The sequence below is a fragment of the Plodia interpunctella genome, chromosome 9, assembly GCF_027563975.2.
Source record: "Plodia interpunctella isolate USDA-ARS_2022_Savannah chromosome 9, ilPloInte3.2, whole genome shotgun sequence".
NCBI lineage: Eukaryota > Metazoa > Arthropoda > Insecta > Lepidoptera > Pyralidae > Plodia > Plodia interpunctella.
Window position 1 is genome coordinate 5,388,192 of NC_071302.1, and position 23,500 is coordinate 5,411,691.

Below are 23,500 nucleotides of genomic sequence, written 5' to 3' on the forward strand. Positions count from 1 at the left end.
ATTATTAATACTATTGTTTGCTTAAGACAATGAAAACACGGTTTTATTGTTATATCTTTTACTAGGAAATTTACAGATTTAACGTAGGTATAATAATTGTACCGCTAGCATAACGCTGAATTAGTAGTATTCAGTATTTAACGAATGGGGAAAAACCTGAATTATTTTAATAACGTAATAATAACCCCCACGTAATTTACTGGCTTGCGCAAAACGTGTCCCCGTAAAGACCTGAAATACTTAAACTGAACACAATACAGTCAGTTTGGGTGCAATTTATGTAAAAAATGTTTGAGTTATTTTATCAACTACTTGCATATATTAACTACTTGCATGCATTATATTTCTTACCTAGTTAAAAAAATCACAATGAAAACTGGACTCGGCACAGTAATTATTTATTGTGTGTTTTATGATGTCAGATGACGTCTGTCTGTCTGTATAAAGGCAATAAACTCAAAAATTAACGAAGGGATTATTGTACGGTTTTTATATTGTTAAAACCGTACAATAATCCCTTTGTTAATTTTTGAGTATAGGGTATATAGATCTATAATTTATTATGATTTTACCCCAGCGAACTGTTTCTCTGGCGAAAAGCTAATGAAATACCTACTTAAGATTGAATTCATACAATTTCATTCTTACAGAAACCCGCGATTCGCTGTGCTAAATTAATTCAGTAAGAGCACAAACCATAAAAAAATCACGACATTTTATTGTCGAATTTTATAGTAAGTAGCTAGTTAAAGTTAAAGTTAACGTCGCAGTATATATTTTCCGATGATGGCCTAAAAACAAATATTTTAGACAACAAATACGTCAACGTTAATGTTCGAATAGAGATTATACTGTCTCAATAAAAGCAATAAGTAAGCTTTCCTGGCGTGATTGCCTATTCAATTTTATACTACGGTTTATATACTGGGTTACGACTGCGATGGATTTTATCACAAAATGTGAAAACAACATTTAAATTAACCATTTTTTGTTCATTAACGTACTTGAAATTATATGTTCCTGTCAATGCAAGAACATTACATAGTTTGTATGAGACCTTATGTTTACAATGAAAAACTAGTAATGTTTGAAGAATATAGCTTACTCCCAGTTCGGGAAAGTGGTCCGCGATAGTGAGGATTAAATTTAATTCAACGGCGAGGTCTAGCAAAGTTTGGCAAGATGTGAGCACTATAAATTGAATCGTCAGTTCATTCGGTCAGAAAATTTATGAACGTCTCTCAAGGTATCCAATGCAGACATAACATGATAAATGATCATACCAAGGTGATACCGTACGTGCCAATATTTTTAGGGATACGTATCAGAATGACAGAAATCGAAACCAGTTTTTTAGTAGTTACGTCTCGGATCCGTACCTAAAAATGTAAAACGGAAAATACTGCGTGTATTTTTTGTTCAATTCGATGTCCGTCTTTCTGTCTTTCCGCCTGTCTAGTCTAGACTCGATTTCTCAGGAAGGCTTATGCTAAGAAAAAAATATTCAATATTTACTAGTATGATATTATAAAGAATCAAACACACGTATAGGAATAACTGAAAACCTTAAATACGTTGATGATAATACAAATGAATTTTAGATTTACAAGATTTTAAGTTTCAAAAGAGAATCGTTGATCTTAATACACATACCCATCAAAATCACATATTTTGTAAATTAGGTTAAATACATTTTAAGTTTGATTCGTAACAAAATTTATAAATGGACCAGAATTCAAACTTCTATTGTTAATATTTTCACATTAAAATAAGTCATTCGTATGTTAGCATTAGCTGGTGCGTTTCTCCATTTAAAAAAATCCATTTCCCTAACAAATAATAGCATGTCAACCTCAAGGGTAGAACTTATTGAGATCGTATTGATACTATTTGCGCTCAACATGAAAGGCCATCTGTATGCATTATGAACTGCTGGAATATTTTTCTTTTTTTGTCTGTGATTCTATGAGCTTATTGTTAATAGTACCTAATAATTTTAGCAATGTAAAAATTCGATCTGATCTTTGTTAAAAGAGAAAAAATAATTAACACAGGAAACACTAAAGTACACACATAATTAAGCAAGTGATGTCACATTTACATTTTGTCAGATAAGACATTTTTTCGGGAACGTGTGACGCGGATGACGTTTTTCTTTTTCTTTTCTATATACGCAAACATAATTAGTAATACAAAACAGGTCCCTACTTCGTCTACTATGGTACGATATAGGAACCAAATCACGATATTCATCGTAACTACATGATCCATAAAAGTCTAGGTAGAACAGTTACATTTTATCCATGTACTAAATTTGCAATATCATCTCCTCCCTAATGGGTTATAGATAATACCACCTGTTTTCTATTCATCGGCTTATATATAATCTAGCTGAATATTCTACTTTTTGTACCTACCAATTCGCATGCTGAATATCTGATTTGGCGAAATAAATCAAAAAGCGATCTTTGGTATTCTTATCACCTGGATATGATACAATCGGATCGGAAATAATCTCTGATGATTAATTTCTGGGAAGTACGTAACGATTTTTTGCGTACCTGATGGTAAATAATTATAATGTAGGTAGCTCCCTACAAGAGAAAGAATATCGAAAATCGATTAACGTAGTTTTGAAGTCATCAACAAAAGTATAAACTCTACCCTGTTATTAATAAAAAAAAGTAAAACATAGGCATTTTAGCTTAATGTACTTACACTTTAACCTATGTTTTGTCTCGTTCTGTCAATGTCAAATATTGTACATTGTAAGATGCGATACTTAGTGACAAAACAAACTTTAGCTTAAATTGTGCTTTAACTTTTTTAAGAATAGGATAAGTATGAAAGAGTTGATATTAGAAAATGGCGCATAGTGCAGAAGAACTCTCATAAATTTAACTGCCTTATATAGTGAACATGTAATGAAGTCCTTGCCAAAGGTAAAGTCAAAAGTTACAAAAGTTTACCTTTAGCCGTTTTATTATATCTTCCATATATTAAGTTTGGGTACCTAATCAAATAAAGGTGCTATACGTTTACTTTAATATTATTATCTTTTTGTAGATGATTTAATATTCCCATTATACCGTTATACATATGACCCTCTATTGCAGCTTGCATCATGTAGATATTGGCAAACAATCAAATGCTACTACGCTACATGTACGTATCAAAAATATAAAAGAAAAATAAAATAAAAAATAAAATAAAATAAAAAATATTTTTGCTTTGACAACTTGCATCTGGTATCTTCACCCAGACCATACCAGACATATTCATATATAAAAATATCTTCTAAACAAATAATGTAATAACAGACGAAGATATCCGACCGATTGGCGACAACTTCAATCGACATCAACAAAGTCCTTTGCCGGGATTGCCTGTCCGTTTGCGATAAATTTAAAAACTACTGCACTGATTTTCATGTAGTCTTCACCAATAGATAGTGTAATTCCTGAGGAAGGTTCAGGTGTATTATTTATATATATTATTATGTTTTTACCCGAACAAAGCCGGGACGAGCCGGCGGAAAAATAAAATAAACATACCTTTCTTTTAGCTCTGACGACCTGTAACTGGTGATGAGTGCACTCGCCAATGGCCCGTCCGCGGAGAGCCGCACTCATACGTGCGTACGCCCAGACCATCACAGACATGGGCACGACATACGTCACCGCAAGAAACACGAGGTTGTAGCTGCAAGCAATGCACAGCTGGCTTTCATTACTTGAACAAATGCACAAAGCTGTCTGTTTCTACTTAGAGTTTAACAATCACTTCTTAAGTTAAAACTAACAGCCGAATTCTAAAAATTTTGCTAAAGGTTTATTTCTAAAGCAAACCAGACAGACTGGTTCGGGATTAAATTAGCTTATTATGTGCTGTACTGTATATAAGCTATCAGTGTAAGAAATTTCATCACATTTCGTTTAGTGGTTAAATTACGAGTATGACTAATAAAAAATAAGTAATAGAACTTTAAAATTATCCAACTGTTATCTCATATACAGACATAAGTTTTTACCATATACCTACCTAAAATATATGTATACACGTTCAGGTATAGTCAATCAATATGCGGTCGCGATATTTTACAACCAACCATATATAAGTATGTAAACAAAAATATCGCTACGCAATATCGTACATTTATACCGGTGGTAATTTGTACCGGTGATGCCAATTTCCTTAGTATATCGCTTTCGACAAAAAGTCGAAAGTTGACTGATACTCAAAGGATAAAATGTCTGACGTAAATATTTTACCCTTTAACCGTTGAAGGCTTATGCTTTAAGTTATTTTGCTAAAATACTCACCAATAGTCAGTTTTTGAGGTTGGGTAGCTACCGTCTGGCCACTTTATGAAACATATTTCTCTTTCGCCGTTTATGTACCTATAACAAACAATGAAATGTTGCTCATACGCATATATAATCGGAAAAATACTATTTTAACATTTCATACTAACAAAGAACATTGAAGAAATAAATTTTCACCTATGCAGATACTTAAATAAAAAATTGAAAGAGCTTCGAATACGATACGTATAAGTGCAGACATGCAAAGAGGTATGCTGAGTTTAATACTAGGTACTTGTTGTTTTTTCAGAATGTTATGTATATAGTTTCTAAATAAACGTACCTATTTCTATTCTATATTAATCTGAAAAAACATTTTAATAAAATAATGAAAACCTATTTGTAACGTTAAAGTTACGTTAATAATCGTAATAATTACAATAAACAACTCATGATAGGGTGAGGTTGGTGATGTCAAAATATTATATTTAGAGACATGGCAACCCTAATAAATCAAGTTGTATTCAATAACTATGGAATATTAATAACTCACACCTAGAAGTAAACTATATTAAGGTAAAATTTCATTGTTGCAGTGGTATACTGTTTCGATAAACATAGCGTGACCGATAGAGAATAATATTGCTTTACGTCCAAGCTTGACATAATATACCTGCATTAATCATAAAATGTGATTTTAGATAGGTATATTCGTCAGATTATGTAAAATTATATATTCATATAATTTATATAATCAAGTAACTCAATATTGGAATGGTGTTGATAAAAGCGACAACAATTAATTATGGCAACTTTATTCACTGTTTATTGTATCAATACATTGTGTCATAGTTTTCTCTTCTTCTCTCTTATCGTTTCGTTAAGAATTGTCGTTTGCTTGCCTTCTTTGGCAAACATTCTTCTATTGTTAGATTTGAGATCATGCTGGCCTTTGCCTTACATTTTTCCGTAAAACAAACGTTAGATATTGACAGTCAGTCAATCATTGAAGTTTGTTGCGCCGCTTCTTTATCACCTGCGCTTTGGAAGTCTACTAGTTTTTTTTGACGTCAATAAGTGATGTATACCATCCTAAATTGAATAAAGAATTATTTTTGAGTCAATGTGTCATACGAACACAAATGTGTGTGAGCGTTTCACGCTCCAAAATATTTGTTGCATATTTTCTCCTGCCAACAGAAACAACACGAACAACATCTAAACGAAAACATTTAACAAGCCTTTAGTTGTTAATTAACCTGACAAATCCTGTACATTTAAAAAAGCGCGGTGCTGAAAAGTACCTACTTACAAAGTTTGTTTTGTGAAGTTATTTTGGAATTCATATTCCAAAAAATACGCGAGTTAGAGTACGACTAGAGTCTATACAATAATAATGCATTACGTAGTATATAAAGTTATGGTTTTAAAAGTTTATGTCACCTCGTACACACTTAGGACACGTCGTACCAGTCAAGTTTGGCGTTGACTTTAACCTGTGCGCCGCCGCTGACGTTTGGCAGTTGGCGTACTTTGCGTTTTTCTGCGCAGATTAAAGTAAAAATCAAAGTTGACTGGTGCAACTCACTCTTAGGCTCGGGTCTCCAATCAACTTAAACCTACGAGCCGCAACCGATAAGACAAAATAGCGTACTTTGTGTTGTTGGCGCAGGATAATATTAACGTCAAATTTGACGGGAGCAACAGAGCCTTAAATAGTCTTAAAATCTATGATAATGAAAAAGAAATGATTAACATCATTAAACAATATCAGCATTAATATGTTTCTCATGTACTAGACTTTAATTGACATAAAAAAAATAACTTACTGTTTTTTGTAGGTGTCGGAATAAAGGAGGTTGGGCAGTGCCAATAAAGCGCTGGCGCACCAAACTGTGAAAAGCGCTGACCGCGCTACCTTGCGGCTCAGCCTGTGCTGCAGAGGCTTCACGATAGCCACGTACCTGCATGAATATTCTTAATTTTTTAAAATGTTTTACCTAGCCATAGTAGCCAGGTATATACTTGGTTTTTAAATGTTCAGCCATATTTTGGTTAGCAGAGATTTTAAATGTAAATATTTGTCTAGCTAAATTTCCTTAGATATTTGAAATATTTTGATGAATATACTCTTACTGAAAAAAGTACTTATAAATCATTGGTGATACATTATTGCTAAGTAACAAAGAAACCTTTAAGAAAACATATTTTTCAAAGAGTTTACATCTCACAAGTCACACTAATTTTATAGGTGTATAGTACTTAGTAACAGAAATTAGATTTGAATCTAAAAATATTTATCACGAAATACGTACTTACAAAGCTTTCTTTTCACGTGTAACGTTACGTGTAATTTTTGGAATCAATATTAAAACCAAGCGAAAATAATTTAATCTTTATTATTATGGAAACTTATTAATTTTAAATAAAATCCACACATCCAATTATTATATAGGTATATACCTATATTTAATTATTTTATTTCAAATTATGAAGTTACTAGTTATTATAAATAAAAAGCACAAGTTTCACAATGATAACTGGCAAGAAAAGAAGTCAATTTATTTATAAATTAAATTTTATAAAAGTTAAAAAGACACATTCCGTGATTCCTGTCGCATTAAGTTGTGATTCGCGACTTCCTTATTCAAATTACAAGCTATAAGCTTTAAATTATCAAGAAGTCGGCCAAGCCAGTTAATTTAAATCGACAGGAAATTACAAATGTTGCTCATTTATGGATATGGGTTTCAAATTCATTACAAAAATATAATATTTGGCCCATTGTCTTTTGCGCAGCCAGTCTTTATGTTACCTATATAATATGGAAAATTGTTTACCACTGGAGCAGTGGCCAGCGGTAAAAATATACCTATTGAATACGCTTTCAGCTAGAAGTTAATATGCTATAAAAATTTAAAAAAACTATTTATGTAAAAAATAGCAAAAAAACCCGTGTTTTTGCTATTTAAAAAATGGCTGTTGAAAAATTAAGCATCCTCTTAAAGTAAGAGTGTAATTATAATGAAATTTGACATGGACGTTTTTTATTTAATTGTTATTATGAGGATAGAAAGTTTTGCTCTTCATACACTATTTATCAACATTTTTGAAAGTCAACTATGGCCAAGAGATAATTTTTGTCACGTACGTCAAGAAATAATTAAAATCTTTATTACTTACATCAATTATCGTCGACAAAAATTGACTTAAAAATCTACTCTCAAAGTGCGAATGAAGAAGTGGCATAATCTCTCAAGTAGTTTATTAATGAGTCTCGTAAAATTAGAAATGAGTTATCTATCGAGCAAATAAAACAGTTTTGCCCATCCATCTTCATTTGCGTGAAACTGGAATTTATGGTCAATCTTAACAAAGATTTATAAAGGTACTCGTATTTTTGAACGCGCCAACGAGCCTATTCATTTCATCTCGAGCGGTCTTTCTGTTACGTCGGTATTTGTGTTACTAATATCTTTATTTTGAATAATTAAAACGCTGAGATTACTCCTTCCATGTTTGTTTGTATTGTAGAATGGTCTAGTAGAATAGGTAAGTAGTTTCAAAACTGGCATCGGTTCAAAGATAATGTTAATCTAATTTATAAATTGTATAGATGTGTAATTACCAATAAATAAAGGTAAGATAAATTAGGTGTATGTATATAAAATATTTGTAGGTGCATGCATATGGACCAGATAAATTTGATGGATCCAAGTAGATACTTGGATCCATCAAATTTATTTGGCGTCTTAATCGAAAATTTTTAAAATATTATACGAACAATGTTCCTTGCAATGCAAGGCATTTTAAGAATTTTCGATTTGCATTAGGTGACGCCTAATGGAGAATTGTTAAATGTTTAAACTTTTATACAACATATTCGAACAATATAATGAATTACGCCAAAATAATAAATATGCCGCGATACTTCTTCAGAACTCAATAGACTATTTTCAGTTACGTGCCCAGTGATGATCATCCTTGTTGTAACCGAAATTGATTTGCATGCTATGGAGCATTCACTTACTGGCACAAATTATTGGTAGAAAATGGTGCAAAAAAGATATGCCTACTGTATAGCGAATTAGTACGAGTTGGAACAGAGAATGAATGAACAAATGAATGGTATTATAAAAAAAATACTCACCTATCGACGGTAATAGCGACTAGTGTGAAGACTCCAGCAGACACAGTCAAGTTGGCAGTGAAATTGCTGGCAGTGCACGTAGCGGCTCCGAAGGGCCAGTGAGCGGTCACTAGGAACACGAAGTTGGGTGCGCCATTGAGGGTTGCCATGAGGAGGTCAGCGACCGCCAAGTTGACGAGGAAGTAGTTGGTAACTGTCCTCATGCGTCGGTGAGCTGATAAAAGTATATACATATGGAAAATGTACGCAGAGTTGTACCTAAAGTTAATAAGTTCGAGACTTCTGTTATGGTTAACTAACTAAACAATAAAACGAACTAATACTTAGATAAACATCCAAGAGCTAGATCAATCTGAAAAAGATTTTCTATCTTTATCTGGTCTAGGGACGAATCTACGAATACCTCACACGAATACCCATATGGGTTGACCTTGGATCGAAATCGACATAAATTGTCTTTGGTATCCAATTTATTATTCCATATATCCATATAAATATATAAATGGATATTACTATTAATTCATATGATTCTCGACATTATCAAGGTTATTCTTTTTTTATTTTCTGTCCAATATTTCACCTAATGTCGTCGATTTAATAAATATTTTTATTAAACGACTCTCAACCCACGTCAGACTTCGTTCAGTTTCGATTAGTCGTACTGCATGGAAGTAATTCCGTTACAGCTGGTAAAATATGGTATTGTCGGCCTTCAATAAGGTATGGCAACAACTGGCGAGGAATAGAAGGGGTAGAAAACAAAAGCCTCCCCGGATTTTGCCCAGCAATGGGATCTGAGAGCTACACAAAAAAAAAGGTGAACGTACAATATAATCTTAAACCTAAGTGGATGTCAATTTTCTATAATAATCTCAACTCGACAATTACTTAATGTAACTAAATTAAAAAAATATTTTAATTAAAAATTAATCATTCTAATCTAAGAAGATATGACTTTGGATGGTCGACCCTGTAGAGTCTGGGATATCTACCAAAAAAGGACATAGGTAGGTATTACCTTCAATTAAGCTACCGGTCATTTTCAGCTCAAAATCTAAACAGACCCGGATAATACGGGACTTTGGAAGAATTTGACTAAGTATTAATATTATAGGCAATTACTTAAACGCTCGATTCAATGCGGATCACCCTGATAAGACCGGTTTTGGAGCTTAGGTTTGAAGGATTGCAAATTGAAGATTCTGACCCCTGAAAATATGATTTATGTTTTTATTGCCTTCGTCTCTTGAGTAAATATTTATATATTTGACTCAATAGGAACCGCAATGTTTTTATTTGAAAATTGGAACTTCATTGTCATTTTCATAGAAAATATAAATAAAGAATACAAATTATACCTAGGTTGCTTATACGGAACTTAAAAGGACAGAAAAATAATAATAAATAAATAAATATATTAGGACAAATCACACAGATTGAGCTAACCCCAAAGTAAGTTCGAGACTTGTGTTATGGGATACTAACTCAACGATACTATATTTTATAACAAATTATATTATAGATAAACATCCAAGACCCGGGCCAATCAGAAAAAGATCATTTTCTATCATGACCCGACCGGGGATCGAACCCGCAGGACCTCTCGATTCAGTGGCAAGAACTTTACCATCTGTTACAATATTCCGTAAACGCATAAAAGAGTTTACTTTATTGCGGCAATTAAGGGCAACTGAGGTCGTCATGAACATGAACAAAATGACGTTGCAATTTAAAATATTCTATTCGAAGGACATTAATAACTAGCTTAATAAAAAGATAAAAAAACGCAAAGTATTTGTGTAAATATAGCTAATATATACCAAATATTGAGTTACCTCGTAAATCGTCTTGGTATTAAGTACTTATGAAAATATATTTCGATACAAATCATCAAACCGAACGGATTTAGCCGGCGATTGATTCCAAATATAACATTTTCACTGTGTGTCGAACGTGAACGGAATAATAAGTATGTATGTTACGCTTTGCGAAAGGGTTGATCGGTGTTCGCTGGAAACTTGCAATAAATCATTCCATCGAAATATAATATGTTAAGCTTTAAATATTAACCCCTATCTTCCTCATTAACACGTCTCATTCATATAAAAGTTAAGGATCTGGTTCTATCAATGTAAAATATTATAAAGTGCGACAGTGACAAAACATAATTTAGATTAAAGTATGATTATATAAGAGAGTAGATAACTTTAACTTTTTTATGAATAACGTCCTAAATTGTGTTCGTTTTTGTACGAATGGTAGACTGCTGTCTATTTTTAATGAGTATTTTTCATTTCACGTTAATTAAAATTAGATAGGTGCATTGTATTAAGGAACAGCCACAAAAGACGTATTTTCGCGCAATGAAGTCTTATGTCAGGCAGAACTTGAGTGCTTAAATACAATTCACAAGAGAGAATCCCGCTGACTCTGCGAGTCAGCAGAGAAATGGGGGTGAATCACTACAAACGGGGCTTACAAAGACTTACCGAGAACTATCCATATGACTAGGGTGTTCCCGACGATAGCTAGAAGCAGCATGACTGCAAACACTATGAACCATGCGAACTGGGCCCACCATGGTGGGCTGAAGGGACGCTCGCCGAGTCCCATGCAGTTGCCTAGTTTAACCCTGAAAAGATAGAACACGTTATTAATATTTAAATTCTTTACTGTAAAAAAGAAAAGTGGTGGCAGAAATAAACTGGATAACATCCTAACAGAAATAGACACAGGCTTTTATATATGCCTATACTAGATATTTGTAAAGAAGGTTTTCATATTGTACACATACACACTTAGAAAAACACAGCACTGTACACTATTCTTAAATTTAAAATCAATTGATTATTATTTATTGATTACATTTAAATTTAAATAAAAATCATCACGGCTTGACGATAAGTAATATTTTATCCTAAGAATAATGATTAAGAAAGTTTGTTACACAATCACGCCAAATCTACAGGACAATGGTTTGGGAGTTAAAATAGCACATGGATTATATTTAATCCAAAATTCTTATTGACCCGTAGCTCAGGGACGAAAGAGGTCAAATAATAAATAACAAGGTGCTTAACAAAGAAGTTTGAATAACCCATGATTCTAATTCACTTCTTCTTTATACTAATTTAAATATTATGGATGTAGATAAAAGAAGATGATATTTAGGTTAGGTCTTGCAACTTCTCTTTATTTTTCTATTCAAATTTAAAAATTGTTCAACAGTATAAGTTTTTAAACAATCTTATTTGCAGCAAATTTCATCGGCTTTACGACGCTCGAGATGTTACAAAAACTTTTTAATGCTTCAGTGAACAACAGACGTTGCTATTATACTCTAAAAATAAAATATCTCTTGTGTTATTAATTTTCACTGGCGGGAAGCTTCTAAAGAATCCCATTGTTGCATCAGCCCCATATCACACGGATAATATGGTATAACACCGAGACTATATAACACCATTACTGACTATATAACAACATTAGATGTGCTTGCCCGAATGAATCTTCATTATCATCCGTATATATAAATATAATCATGTTACAAAAGAGTTAAGGTGTGAATACAATAGCCGTAACGTAGATCAACATATTTTTACAAGGTAATAATAATGCGTTAATGAAAAGGCTTCTGATTCATGGTGTTACTGTTTTTATGTCCAATCTTGTTAGAACAATATTATATATTTTTTTTATATTTTTTCTAAAAACAAGAAATTCCAATAATTCATAAGATGATGGATTAGCAGAAGGCTCTATAAAAGGTATTAGGCCTAGTATATAATAATAATTGGATAAGTGATGCACTTGTGTGCACAGCTTTTAAACTAAATTTGATCAAAATCAAAACTTTCTACGTAACGTAAACGTCGAATAAAATAATATTAGTTAAGAAAATTTCCAAGAGAATGATTTGAAAAATAATGTATATGTAATATATATCTACATAGTATAAAACAAAACTCTTCCCGCTGTTTGTCTTTCCTTATGTATGCATCTTCGAAACTACACAACGAATTATGTGGGTTTTTGCTACAAACACATTAGCTATAAACTCAGAACAGAAAAATATGCTACAAAATGGAAAGGTAAAATTCGAAATGTTTGAAAATTATGGAATATTGTCGTTATTCCACGACATTTCACCCCAGAGGAATATTGACTCTTGATATTTGCAAGTAAATATTTTTTATTATAATGCATAATACCTAACATTGTAAATACTAAGCAGTTAGTCTAGAGCATTAGTACACTTGAGGGCTTTACTTTCTTTTTCACAGGGTTTATGAGTAAAGGTATTCGTAATCGAAGTGAGGAGGTGGATGTCGTGTCGGTGTAAATATATTGGTAACTACATTTTGTCCTAAGTTTAATGAGTTGACAATGTTTTTTTTCTCTATCCCTTAGTTATGAAGAATGTATCGTTATATCATTATTTTTTTATGTGTACCCATTGTCAGCCTAAAGTTAGTGTATTTAAAATGAAATCAGCATTCTTGTGGAAAATGAATATTTAATAAAAGTAAATAAATCGTATATTATATCAGGCATTTTTTAATTTGGAATAAGTACTTATACGGATATGAGACTTTACAAAATATGTAGGTACGTATAAGGATAGAATTCCTACATACTTATTTTTGTCGTGACGAGGGCTATTTTCACAATTTTCTTCAGTTTGTAAAAAAGGTTTTGTATATGGGCGTTCTCGGTGTGTTATTGTTGTCTAACCTCGAATTTGAAAATAGAATTTTAATACTAATGAAAGTAGCTAAGTATCTTCTTTCATTAGTATTAAAATTATACATGTTCCCACTCAATAAGCTGTTTTATTTATCGAGGTCTTGACCTACCTATACTTATTCCCTGGATAATTGCGATTAATGTTGCATTTAAAACTTTAATAAAACAACAGACATGACAAAATCACTATTTTAATTGGTAGTAATATCGATTCATATGCATGGAATCCAGCACAATTCAAATTATTGTTTCGAATGGTTAATACCTGATATGATTTTATGAAACCAATTTCGTGCGATCAATTCCACTATCACAAAAGACAGTTGCGATTCGCAATCTAATGTGACCCACGATATTTAAATAAATACTCTTTCGAAAAAATATTTTAAACCCGACCTACAACGGCTATAAATAAAAGTTTTATCATTAAATTGATATCGCCATCTGATTCAGCTACTTCTTAATTAAACAGTTATAAAAACAAGAGTTCGCTAAGTGGCTGTCAAAAATATAAAGATTTAACGTTTATCAAAACCCGATGGCAAAATAACAACTGAGATCGAGAACAAAAAGATTTTAACTTCTTTTCGTCATTAAGAAAACTCTGTTACGGAAAGCTATCAAAAAAGTTTTGGCGTATAAGCTTTAATTATACAAAAACGAGATAAAATTATCGATTCGCAGTCCAAGTGTTAATCGTCTTTTCTCGAAATGAGTTTTCGAAAGTTAAGCTTTCATAGTACGTGACAAGCTTAAAGACCTTGTATTATGTTAGTAAACCGCTTATACAGGCTTATAATTAGTTTCACCCGTTTCGACGTTTGTTTGTCGATAATATTGCACCAACTGATATTTCACCTACTTCCGTTTGACCTATAGAGTTGAAATTTTTCGCGTGACTTCGGTTTCCATATCAATGCATTATTATGATAAGCATGACACAGGTGCACCATCAGGTGCACCTATGATTAGCTCCCAACGAATAAAATCGTCAACTGAAACTTCTTTTCGAGTGTGTGATTGCTGACAATGGTGTCGGATATTATTCAAATCGCTTATTTACCTACTGCATGGTCACGATGATTTTTTATCACGCATTGAATACAACAATCTCTCTGATAAAGGCATATGTAAATTACCACTACTATTATTTTTATATCAGCGTATAGAGATGTACTTAGAAGATGTATTTATGTGGAAATCAGACAGTTGGAAATCAATGAGGTTTAAATAAAAACAAAACAAGTTATTGATGTGAGAGATAATGAAAAGAAAGATTAGAGTGAGAAAAAACCCAATAACTTTCAGTAAGTTATGCAACATCCGAGTTCCACGTGTAGCGTAATTAATCTAGATGACCTTTCCTGGAATCGATTGCACTGTCTATTATGGAACTGAACAATTACCAACAGTTTATATTACTTCCAATGCATTGTAGAATTTGATGAAAACAATATTTATTTTTAAATAAATAAATTGACACTTCTACCTATATAATTTGTAGTAGGTATATGTGCATCTATACAGGTAATTTGTAGTAATATGTACTTCCGTAATGATATTACAAAGAAGGAAAACTTATTTTGTATTTTTGATTGCGAAAAAATCCGCTAAAAACACTAAGAAAAAAAATTGGCCCAACATATGTACGATTTTTGTGAGGCCTACGTGTTTCGCGAATTATGTTTTACAGTAAGGCAACAAATAATATTCAGAAAAAAAAGTAACGTAACGGAAAGTTAACAAGAAAAGGTATTTAGTACTTTACCAAATAACGGCTTTGCTTTGAAGACACACACACGGTAGACCCTTCAATGATCTCAGAATGCCCTTTACATTACAAACCGCGGTGCAAACTTTTAGTTACAAAAACGACGAAAAATATTCGGACTTCATGAAAATGAAGAGACTTTTAAAAGGTTATTTACCTACAAAGAATGTAGAAATGACGAAGAGGTTTGCTGATTCATAAAAAAATAATCAATTGTTGCAGTGTAGTACGAGGGCTGCTATTTATGTATCCGGAATAACAAAATTAAACAAACATATATTATTATATATGGTTTTATTGTTTCTCGAAGTATTCTCCGCGATGATCTATGCACTTCTGCATACGATGAAACCAATTTTCAAAGCACTTTTTCCATTCTGATTGAGGTATGTCCAAAACGTGTGTTTTGAACGCATCAACGGCCTCTTCGCGGCTCGAAAAACGTTGACCACGTAATTTATTTTTAATGTTTGGAAATAAATAAAAATCATTGGGTGCCAGGTCGGGGCTGTACGGCGGATGACCCGTCAATTCAATCTTTTGACCCTCCAAAAAATTATTTGTTTCAGCCGACTTGTGGCAGCTAGCATTGTCGTGATGAAGTATGATTCTGCGTTGTGGGTTGTTCTTTCGTATTTTTTCAAAGACTTCTGGCAAAAAAATGGTGGTGTACCATTCAGAATTAACCGTCCTACTATTCTCTAGTGGCACTGTAGCTACATGTCCGTTGATACCAAAAAAACAAGCGACCATTTGCTTTAAAGTGCTTCTCGCACGAACAACTTTTGTTGGATTCGGTTCATCTTGAAAGACCCACACCGTTGACTGCTGTTTAGTTTCAGGGTCATAAGCATAGATCCAGGTTTCGTCACCTGTGTAGATATTATAAACAGCTTTTGACGTGCCACGGTTGTATTTTTTTATCATTTTCTTACACCAGTCGACACGAGCCTGTTTTTGATCTACGCTCAAGTTGTGCGGAATCCAACGCGAACAAATTTTTTTAACAATTAAATGTTCGTGTAATATCGCGTGTATACTCGTCATACTAATGCCCAGAGACGCCTCTATCTCGCGGTATGTAATATGACGATCTTGCATTACTAATTGTCGCACAGCATCAATATTTTGTTGTACCACTACCGATTTAGGACGACCCTCCTTAATTTCATCCGTGAGCATAGACCGTCCACGTTAAAATTCCTTAAACCAATAATACACAGTGATTTTCGATGGTGCTTCATCTCCAAAAGTTAAAATCAGTTGTTCGATGCACTGTTTTTGAGTTAATCCACGCCGAAAATCATAATAAATCATCGCGCGAAAATGTTCACGAGTTAAATCCATGGCAATGAAGACAAGCTATTTTCAAAATTGGCGCCAATTGAAAAAAACAAATGACAGGGACATGAAAAATATTTATTCTCTAGCCGAAGAGTTCTATTTTCAAATGTTGTAATTACTTTTTAAATATTCTAGAATTATTGGCCAGTTCCGGATACATAAATAGCAGCCCTCGTATATTATAAGTATTTATTAAAATACCCAGATATTTTATATTCAATCCCTTATAATTTTTATCAGAAAATTGCTTTTTGCGATATTTTATATACATTTCTGCGAAAGGATTCTTATTACGGATATTACATTAACTATCAGACTTTTTGACTAAATCCGGGAATAGAGTAGGTACTTTCAGAATAAAAAAGACCCTTTGTGTTAACCCAAGATATCAGCTACATAAATACCAAATTTTATAAAAATTGGCTCCGCCGTCAGAGTGTGAAGAAGTAACAAACATATTCATACCTAAAATTTTGCCTTTCTAAAATTGGTAGGATTACAGTAGGTAATAAATAGGTTAATGTACCAACTTTCTACCACGAATAATCAAGTTAAACCCTTTACGCAATGGCATATAAACACGAATAAAGTTATACGAACACCAATTAGATTAATTTCCATTATCACACAATATCCAGACTTGCGTAAAATATGGTTGAACCCCTATAAGAGGCTTTAAACGGGTTTAGAGAAGATATGTTATTCTGATAATTCACAAGTGACCTTTGTATTACACTTGACTTACAAAGCTTGCAATTTAAAAACAGGGTAAATTTTTATGAAATGTTTGTTTTCCTTTATACCGGATAAAATTAGGCTGGTGTAAAAAATCTTTAATAGTATGTTTAAGTATACTAAAACGATTGTACCTAGTTAAAAGTGGACTGAGAGTGAAGGATATTCTCTTAATTTTAAATGCAAATGCATCAATGAAATGCAATTGAGTTTCATGGAAATGGCGAATGGGTTATAAATCAATTTGTAATGAATCATTTATCATCAGTCAGAAATTGTAACAAGTCAGAGTGGGTTGCACCAGTCAACTTTGAGTTTAGATAAAATAGCGTACTGCTGCTTAGGTTAAAGTTAACGTCAAAATTGACTACTTTAAAATCTTTATCTAACATTGAACTTATTTAGTCGCAGGATAATAGTTATTGATAACATTGACTTACTTAAAAAGAAATCATCTTTTCTTCATTTTAACTATTTAGAAATATTCTATAAATTATTGTACCAAAAATAAGTACTAATAAACTAAAAATTATACACGATCTTATATACGCATGCAACAGCGGACTTATAGGGATTTCATAGGTACAGATAATCAGAGGTGAATATTTTTTTTATTATAGACAAACATAGGGACAGATAAAACTAAATAAAAGCCAAGTATGGAAAGTATGGAATACCACTTACACAATACCTAACCAAATTAAAATGGTTAACGCAAGCGAAGTTTTATCATAATTCTATGATCGAACTTCGTCAAGATTGATTACGGATCTATGATAGAACTTGGTACTCACTTGAGGTTAATATCGGCAAGTATCTCGCTGCTCAACAGATCGACCATCTGAGTAGCGTTGAGGTTCGACAGGTTATCCCTGGGCAGAATCTGCTGGGCACAGTTGAAGAAGTTCTGCACATCCATATCAGAGTCCATTTTGACATTCAGTTCACGTGACACTTCATTTTCACATATGATTCGCTATTTAAAAATCCGGATGTATTATGTATTTTTCTCACTCGTTTAATCAATTCACTTCACATTTTGTGCTTTTGTTTTTTTAATAACACGGACAATATTTGCCTTATATCAGAGTAGTGTTTCTGAATTTATTGTAGAATCTATGTATTTGAAGTTCCTATCTGCTAATTATTTATAAAATTAACTTAATTCACATCTAAATTTAGCTACAACTTGTGGCAATTTAAGCACACTATTATTCAAATCACATCAAGCCATTTTATTTACGAAAAACTTTTTAACCAAACATACCCATGTTTTTTAAAATTTAGTTTTCTTTAACTAAGTAACACGTGTAGAAACTCTGGGGCCACGTGGACTTATTGGTGGAGAAGGGTAGTTGCTATTAAGTCAAATGAGATTGAGTAAATTTTTCCCATTCTCAAAAATATTAATATTACTTAGCTTGTATGACATTACAGCACAAGTAACGTCACAAATGTTGGAGTCAAAAAACGATTGCGATTAATTATACTTTAATGAGAATAAAAAAAAGGGTTTTACTCCGGGTGTTTAGGCAGAAGTCCAAAACTTGAATATTAACGTTATGCATTTTTGACGTCTCGAATTTTCGATCACGTGCGAGTTTAACATTTTCACCTATCACGCAAAAAGTGCGCTAAAGAAGTTTTCACTTCAAAAATATTAAAAACACCATCTTAAAACGGGCAATTCATTTCCGGACTATTTACGGCCACGTTGTTTAATTAAAAACACTTAATCAAAGAGCTCTTTTCCTGAATTTTTACAAAACCGTTAATTAAGTTAACGAAATTTTTACGATCCCATCAATTTGTAGGATGACATCCATTTAAAATGAATAAGACCTGACACTTGCATCTTTGAGGAAAACTTTGAAGAAAACCATGTGTTACTACTGAAATAAAATTAGGTACTTGTGATTATTTTCCGGCATTAATGTAAACTTGATTGAGTATTGTAATCATAACACTATACAACACTTATTACTTGTGTAACACGGGCCATACAATATCATTCTCCGTGCTGGTCGATAGGCAGCCATTGTTAGGTATGTACTTAAAGAAGAATGGCTTCTTAGATGTTTATAATTAATTCATTTGTGTTATATTATTCTACTCGTCTATGTACTTACGTGTGTATTTTGATTATTATGCACGAATCACTGTTTCTTTCTATAATAAAGATAATTAATATAATAAGATAATTGTTAAAATAATTGTACTAATACGAAGACGAAAATGTAGGCTTCATAAATAAACATTTAAAATAAAATTTATTCTTGGGCCGAAAAATATGTTTTATGAAAATAACTCATGTCAAGACAGCTGCTCTAAGGCTTGCAATGTGGAAAATGGCGTAATACAAAGTGTTCTTCTACAGAATTCCCCGGCCAACTTCAGATATTGAGATATAAAAAGGATATGGTCGCAGAATTCAGGAATACACTTTTGCTCCGCTTAGCGAATGATGAAAAAAAATGTTATATACCTATTTGGGAATATATTGCGGAAGTATCTGCCAATTTTGTTAATAGGGTAGACGATAAAGTCAGTATTTTAGATCATTATCATTATTCATAGACTATAACAATGTAGTTCGATCATTATGTGAAGGTTTAGTGTGGGTTACACCAGTCAACTTTGACGTTAAGACAAAATGAGTTAGGTATGGCGTACTTTGCGTTTTTCTACGCTGGGTTAACTTCACATCAAAGTTGACTGATACCGCACCCATAAATTTGAGAAGTCTTCTTCAAAGAATATTTTAAAAATAATTCAATTATCCTAAAAAAAATAGTATCATTCTATCTTCTTCTATATCACAGTTAATAACATATTATGCCTTTTATTCTATTTTGTGGCCACAGCCATTTTTGTTTCATAACTCATTAATGTTTTAAGTAAAAATGTAATTCACAAAATCATAGATATTGCAAAAATAGACGAAGACATCTATTTATATACTGCCTGTCGTGCCAAATTAATTCAGCCAATATTAAGTTAACGACGTTAATCAAACGCAATGGCATCGTAATGGATTGGGGATAGGTACTATTATTCAGAAGGTCACTAGTTCGAGACCTCATTCCACCTTGGCAAGATGTTTATAAACTGTTCCTAAAATGACCACATCCTGCGGGTCCCTCGCAATAAACTCAGGCCGCTGAACTCATCTGGCCAAATTAAAAAAAAATAAAGCAGCAGTTGGTGTAGCTTACAATTTCAGGAGATAAAGGGAGTCCCAAAATAGGGCGAATTTCACGAGCGTTTAGTGTTTCATTAGTGTAGTGGAGTTCAAAACACTCGTGAAGTTCAACCAATAGCTTTTACATACGGATTGGCTGATTTTAACACCTGCCAAATCTACTTAGAACTTAAAAATCCAAAAATAAAAATGGGCAACCAGTTTTTTTTTTAATTTTCGCTTTAGATTTCTTTTTATGATACTTGGAATATTTCCTCATACAAATCTATTATGAATTTTGCTGGTGTTTATAAAGGACTCTGTATGTTTGTCACTATTATAACAAAGACAATATAATTTTAATATTATTTAATTGAATAACGACAATATAATTTATTTTTTTTGGTCTAATGGTTGACTGGTAGAGAACGCCATATGGCATTAAGTCCACCTTTTTTACAAATACTTTTTTTGTAATTTTGTGCAATAAAGTTAAAAAAAAGTGTAAAATACAGGAAAATTTTTATGATAGGAAAATTGCCGTTTGAAACAAAAGTAGTTTCCCGCTATCTGTCCCTATGTATGCATTTTTAAAATTATGTAACGGATTTTGATGAAAGTTTTTCTAACAAATAGTGTGATTCCTAAGGAAGTCTAAATGTATAATAGTGTATAATATATTATTGTTTTACCCAAGCGAAACCGAGACGGGTCGCTAATAAAATATAAAAAAACTTAATGTAATAAAGCACAAATTCAAACAGTAGGTACTAAGAAAAGTGTACCTAATTTGCTCTTGGAACGGGTAACGATGGGAAAATGTATCATGATTATATCGATTGAGGAAAACGTCGTGGAACAAGGGACCCAAAATAGCTAACTGAGATAAATTTATTTTATCTGTGCCCTGATTTCATTGTTATAAAGCCACGTTTCACACATTGCCACTATTTCTACAATAATGAATTTTATATTTTTTTCTCATTTTTACTATAACATGGATAATAACAACAATTACTATAACATGTTTAACAAATTTTTACTATAACATGGATAATAATAACAAGTAATATTATTTAATTTTGAAACTACTTTATATGTTACTAGCTTTTGCCCACAACTTCGTATGCGAGTAAAAATTCGTTTCCCGTAGGAATTTCAGAAAATCCCTTCTTAGTGCTTCCCTACACTGTCCTAGGAATATAATTAATTAATTCGATTCCTAGGATAATTAAATTTAAAATTAAGATTAATTCAAATTAAATATTTTATGATCTGTAAACGTTTCTCTACTTGAAAGAATTAAGATAGATATTGAAATGGTGTAACAATAGTTTGTTAAGGAATATTGCAATTTTCTTGAGAGCATCCACTCGCATTGTTAAAAAGGCGCAAGTCTGTAATGAAAGCTTATTTTCATTGCAGAGTAACACTTCTGGGTACTTAGCTAATGAAACATTTTCGATCTTTAAGATGTACGGTCAATAACGGTCATACATTTTATTTTCCCTCAGCATTCATTGATGTACATGCTGTACCAGCCACTAGAAGCACCTTATGCCATAATAAGACATATCAAATTTTAGTCTATCTACATCTGCCGATATTTAAGTAAATAAGTATTTAAGTAAATATATAGGTTTTCCTTAGCCTGTAACACAATACCAATAATATATTTCAAAAAAAGTTATAATTTATTTCATCTATATCTGAGTCTATCATAAAATGCTTGAAATAGCAAAAATATTAACGAAATGGTTTGGCAAAGAGTGATTTTATTTTTGCTCTCAACTTCTGAAAGCGAACGACTACTTGTTTTAATTACAAGAATTTTTCATAACGACCATTTTCCCTGTGTTCCAATTTATCGAGCACTTTGCAATTTGTTTTAGTGGCAATATGAAAATTATCCTTACATAATATAAAACAAAGTCCTCTGCTGTATCTGTTTATCTGTCTGTACGCAATAAACTCAAAAAATACTGCTCGGATTTTCATGCGATTTTCGGGTGGTTCTCCGAGCGTTTCGATCGCTGCGATGATTAGTCAACTCTCTTGAGAAAGCAATCATTTCCAAAATCAATAATTTATAAAATTGACATTGACCACAGTACATATTATTATTTTAAGGCAAATAGTAAAACTGATTCTTGTCTTTGTTAAATTTTGAAAAATTACAATGACGCGCGGCCGTAGCGCTCGGAACCACCCTCATCCTCACCAATATTCCTAAAGAAGGTTTTCGTGTATAAGCCATTCCAATATTCTGTTTATCGATGACCGAAAAGAAATACGTATTTTATCCACACTCAATTCGGCTACTTCCCTACATAAAAGGAATATGTAAATAGGCTATATTAGAATGTAAGTAAGTGTGACATTCCATAAAACGTAAATTCTGAACATATAGCTTTTACCGCTATGTTGTGGTTATGGCATCATTCGACCGCAACTGTTATGGAACTAGCAAAAACCCTTCTCGATTACTCACTCATGTCACAAGGAAACTGTGCGGAATAACCCTTCAGATATTCATTGTTTATATGTTCTTCACGGCTTTGCTGCATGTAAGAGGCACTAGATTTTCTAAAAATTATTTGTTTTAATCTTTTTTTAATTAAATTAAGATTGTTGTGTACATAAAGAAAAAATATTTAGTGCAAAGTGTTACTAATAAGAGAACAAAATTACAAAATCACGCATTTAATAGTATGTACAATAATAATAATATTCTCGTTGAATGTCGCGAGACGTCTCCTATAGTCACAATCTACTCTCCTGTCAAATTTCATCTTCATCGGCTTAGTAGTTTTCGAAATTTCGTGATGAGTGAACGAGTGTTTTTCGCTTTTATAGATGAATTTTAAATTTATTTTGAAGTCAAAAATGTTTAACCGACCGTTGTGACGAGAGCGAAAACGCAGGTCGCGGCAAGTAAAGACACTAATTCGACCGCAAACAGGAAATACAATTTGAATTCAAACAAATACCTCCCGAGTAATTAATTAATTGGATGATTCCTCAAATTGAAATTAAAGTCCAAGCTTCCTGGTCTTTGCTAACTTTTAACTCTTTCATTCCAATGGGAACCGAAATTGGCATATTCGAACTTTCAGTGGCGTAGCTATTTGCACGAGGGCTTGTGACTATTTAGTCACAAGCCCTCGTGCAAAAAATATTTGGAAACCCAACACAACCAAAATCATACTCTGTTATCCTCGCGTGTTCCTAGTTTCTACGATAAGCAGTTTTGTTTCTGTGTATCACTG

The 23,500-nt window shown here is 32.4% G+C and overlaps 1 protein-coding gene across 14 annotated transcripts in view; it reads right to left on the reverse strand.

Annotated features, from left to right (window-relative positions):
• Window positions 1–23,500, reverse strand: part of LOC128672481 (tachykinin-like peptides receptor 86C) — a 44,214-nt gene that overhangs the window by 16,465 nt on the left and 4,249 nt on the right. For 4 of the 14 annotated variants that reach the window (XM_053749660.1, XM_064436166.1, XM_053749666.1 and 1 more), the window contains exons 2-8: window positions 19,180–19,219; window positions 17,845–18,190; window positions 10,944–11,086; window positions 8,455–8,668; window positions 6,134–6,268; window positions 4,323–4,400; window positions 3,555–3,702 (exon numbers count right to left, since the gene is read on the reverse strand). In XM_053749660.1, coding sequence (XP_053605635.1) covers window positions 3,555–3,702; window positions 4,323–4,400; window positions 6,134–6,268; window positions 8,455–8,668; window positions 10,944–11,086; window positions 17,845–17,981 — 855 coding nt within the window. In that variant the 5' untranslated portion in view covers window positions 17,982–18,190; window positions 19,180–19,219. The remainder of the gene's footprint in view (window positions 1–3,554; window positions 3,703–4,322; window positions 4,401–6,133; window positions 6,269–8,454; window positions 8,669–10,943; window positions 11,087–17,844; window positions 18,191–19,179; window positions 19,220–23,500) is intronic. The other 10 variants (XM_053749659.1, XM_053749662.1, XM_053749661.1 and 7 more) reach the window with 7 other exon arrangements.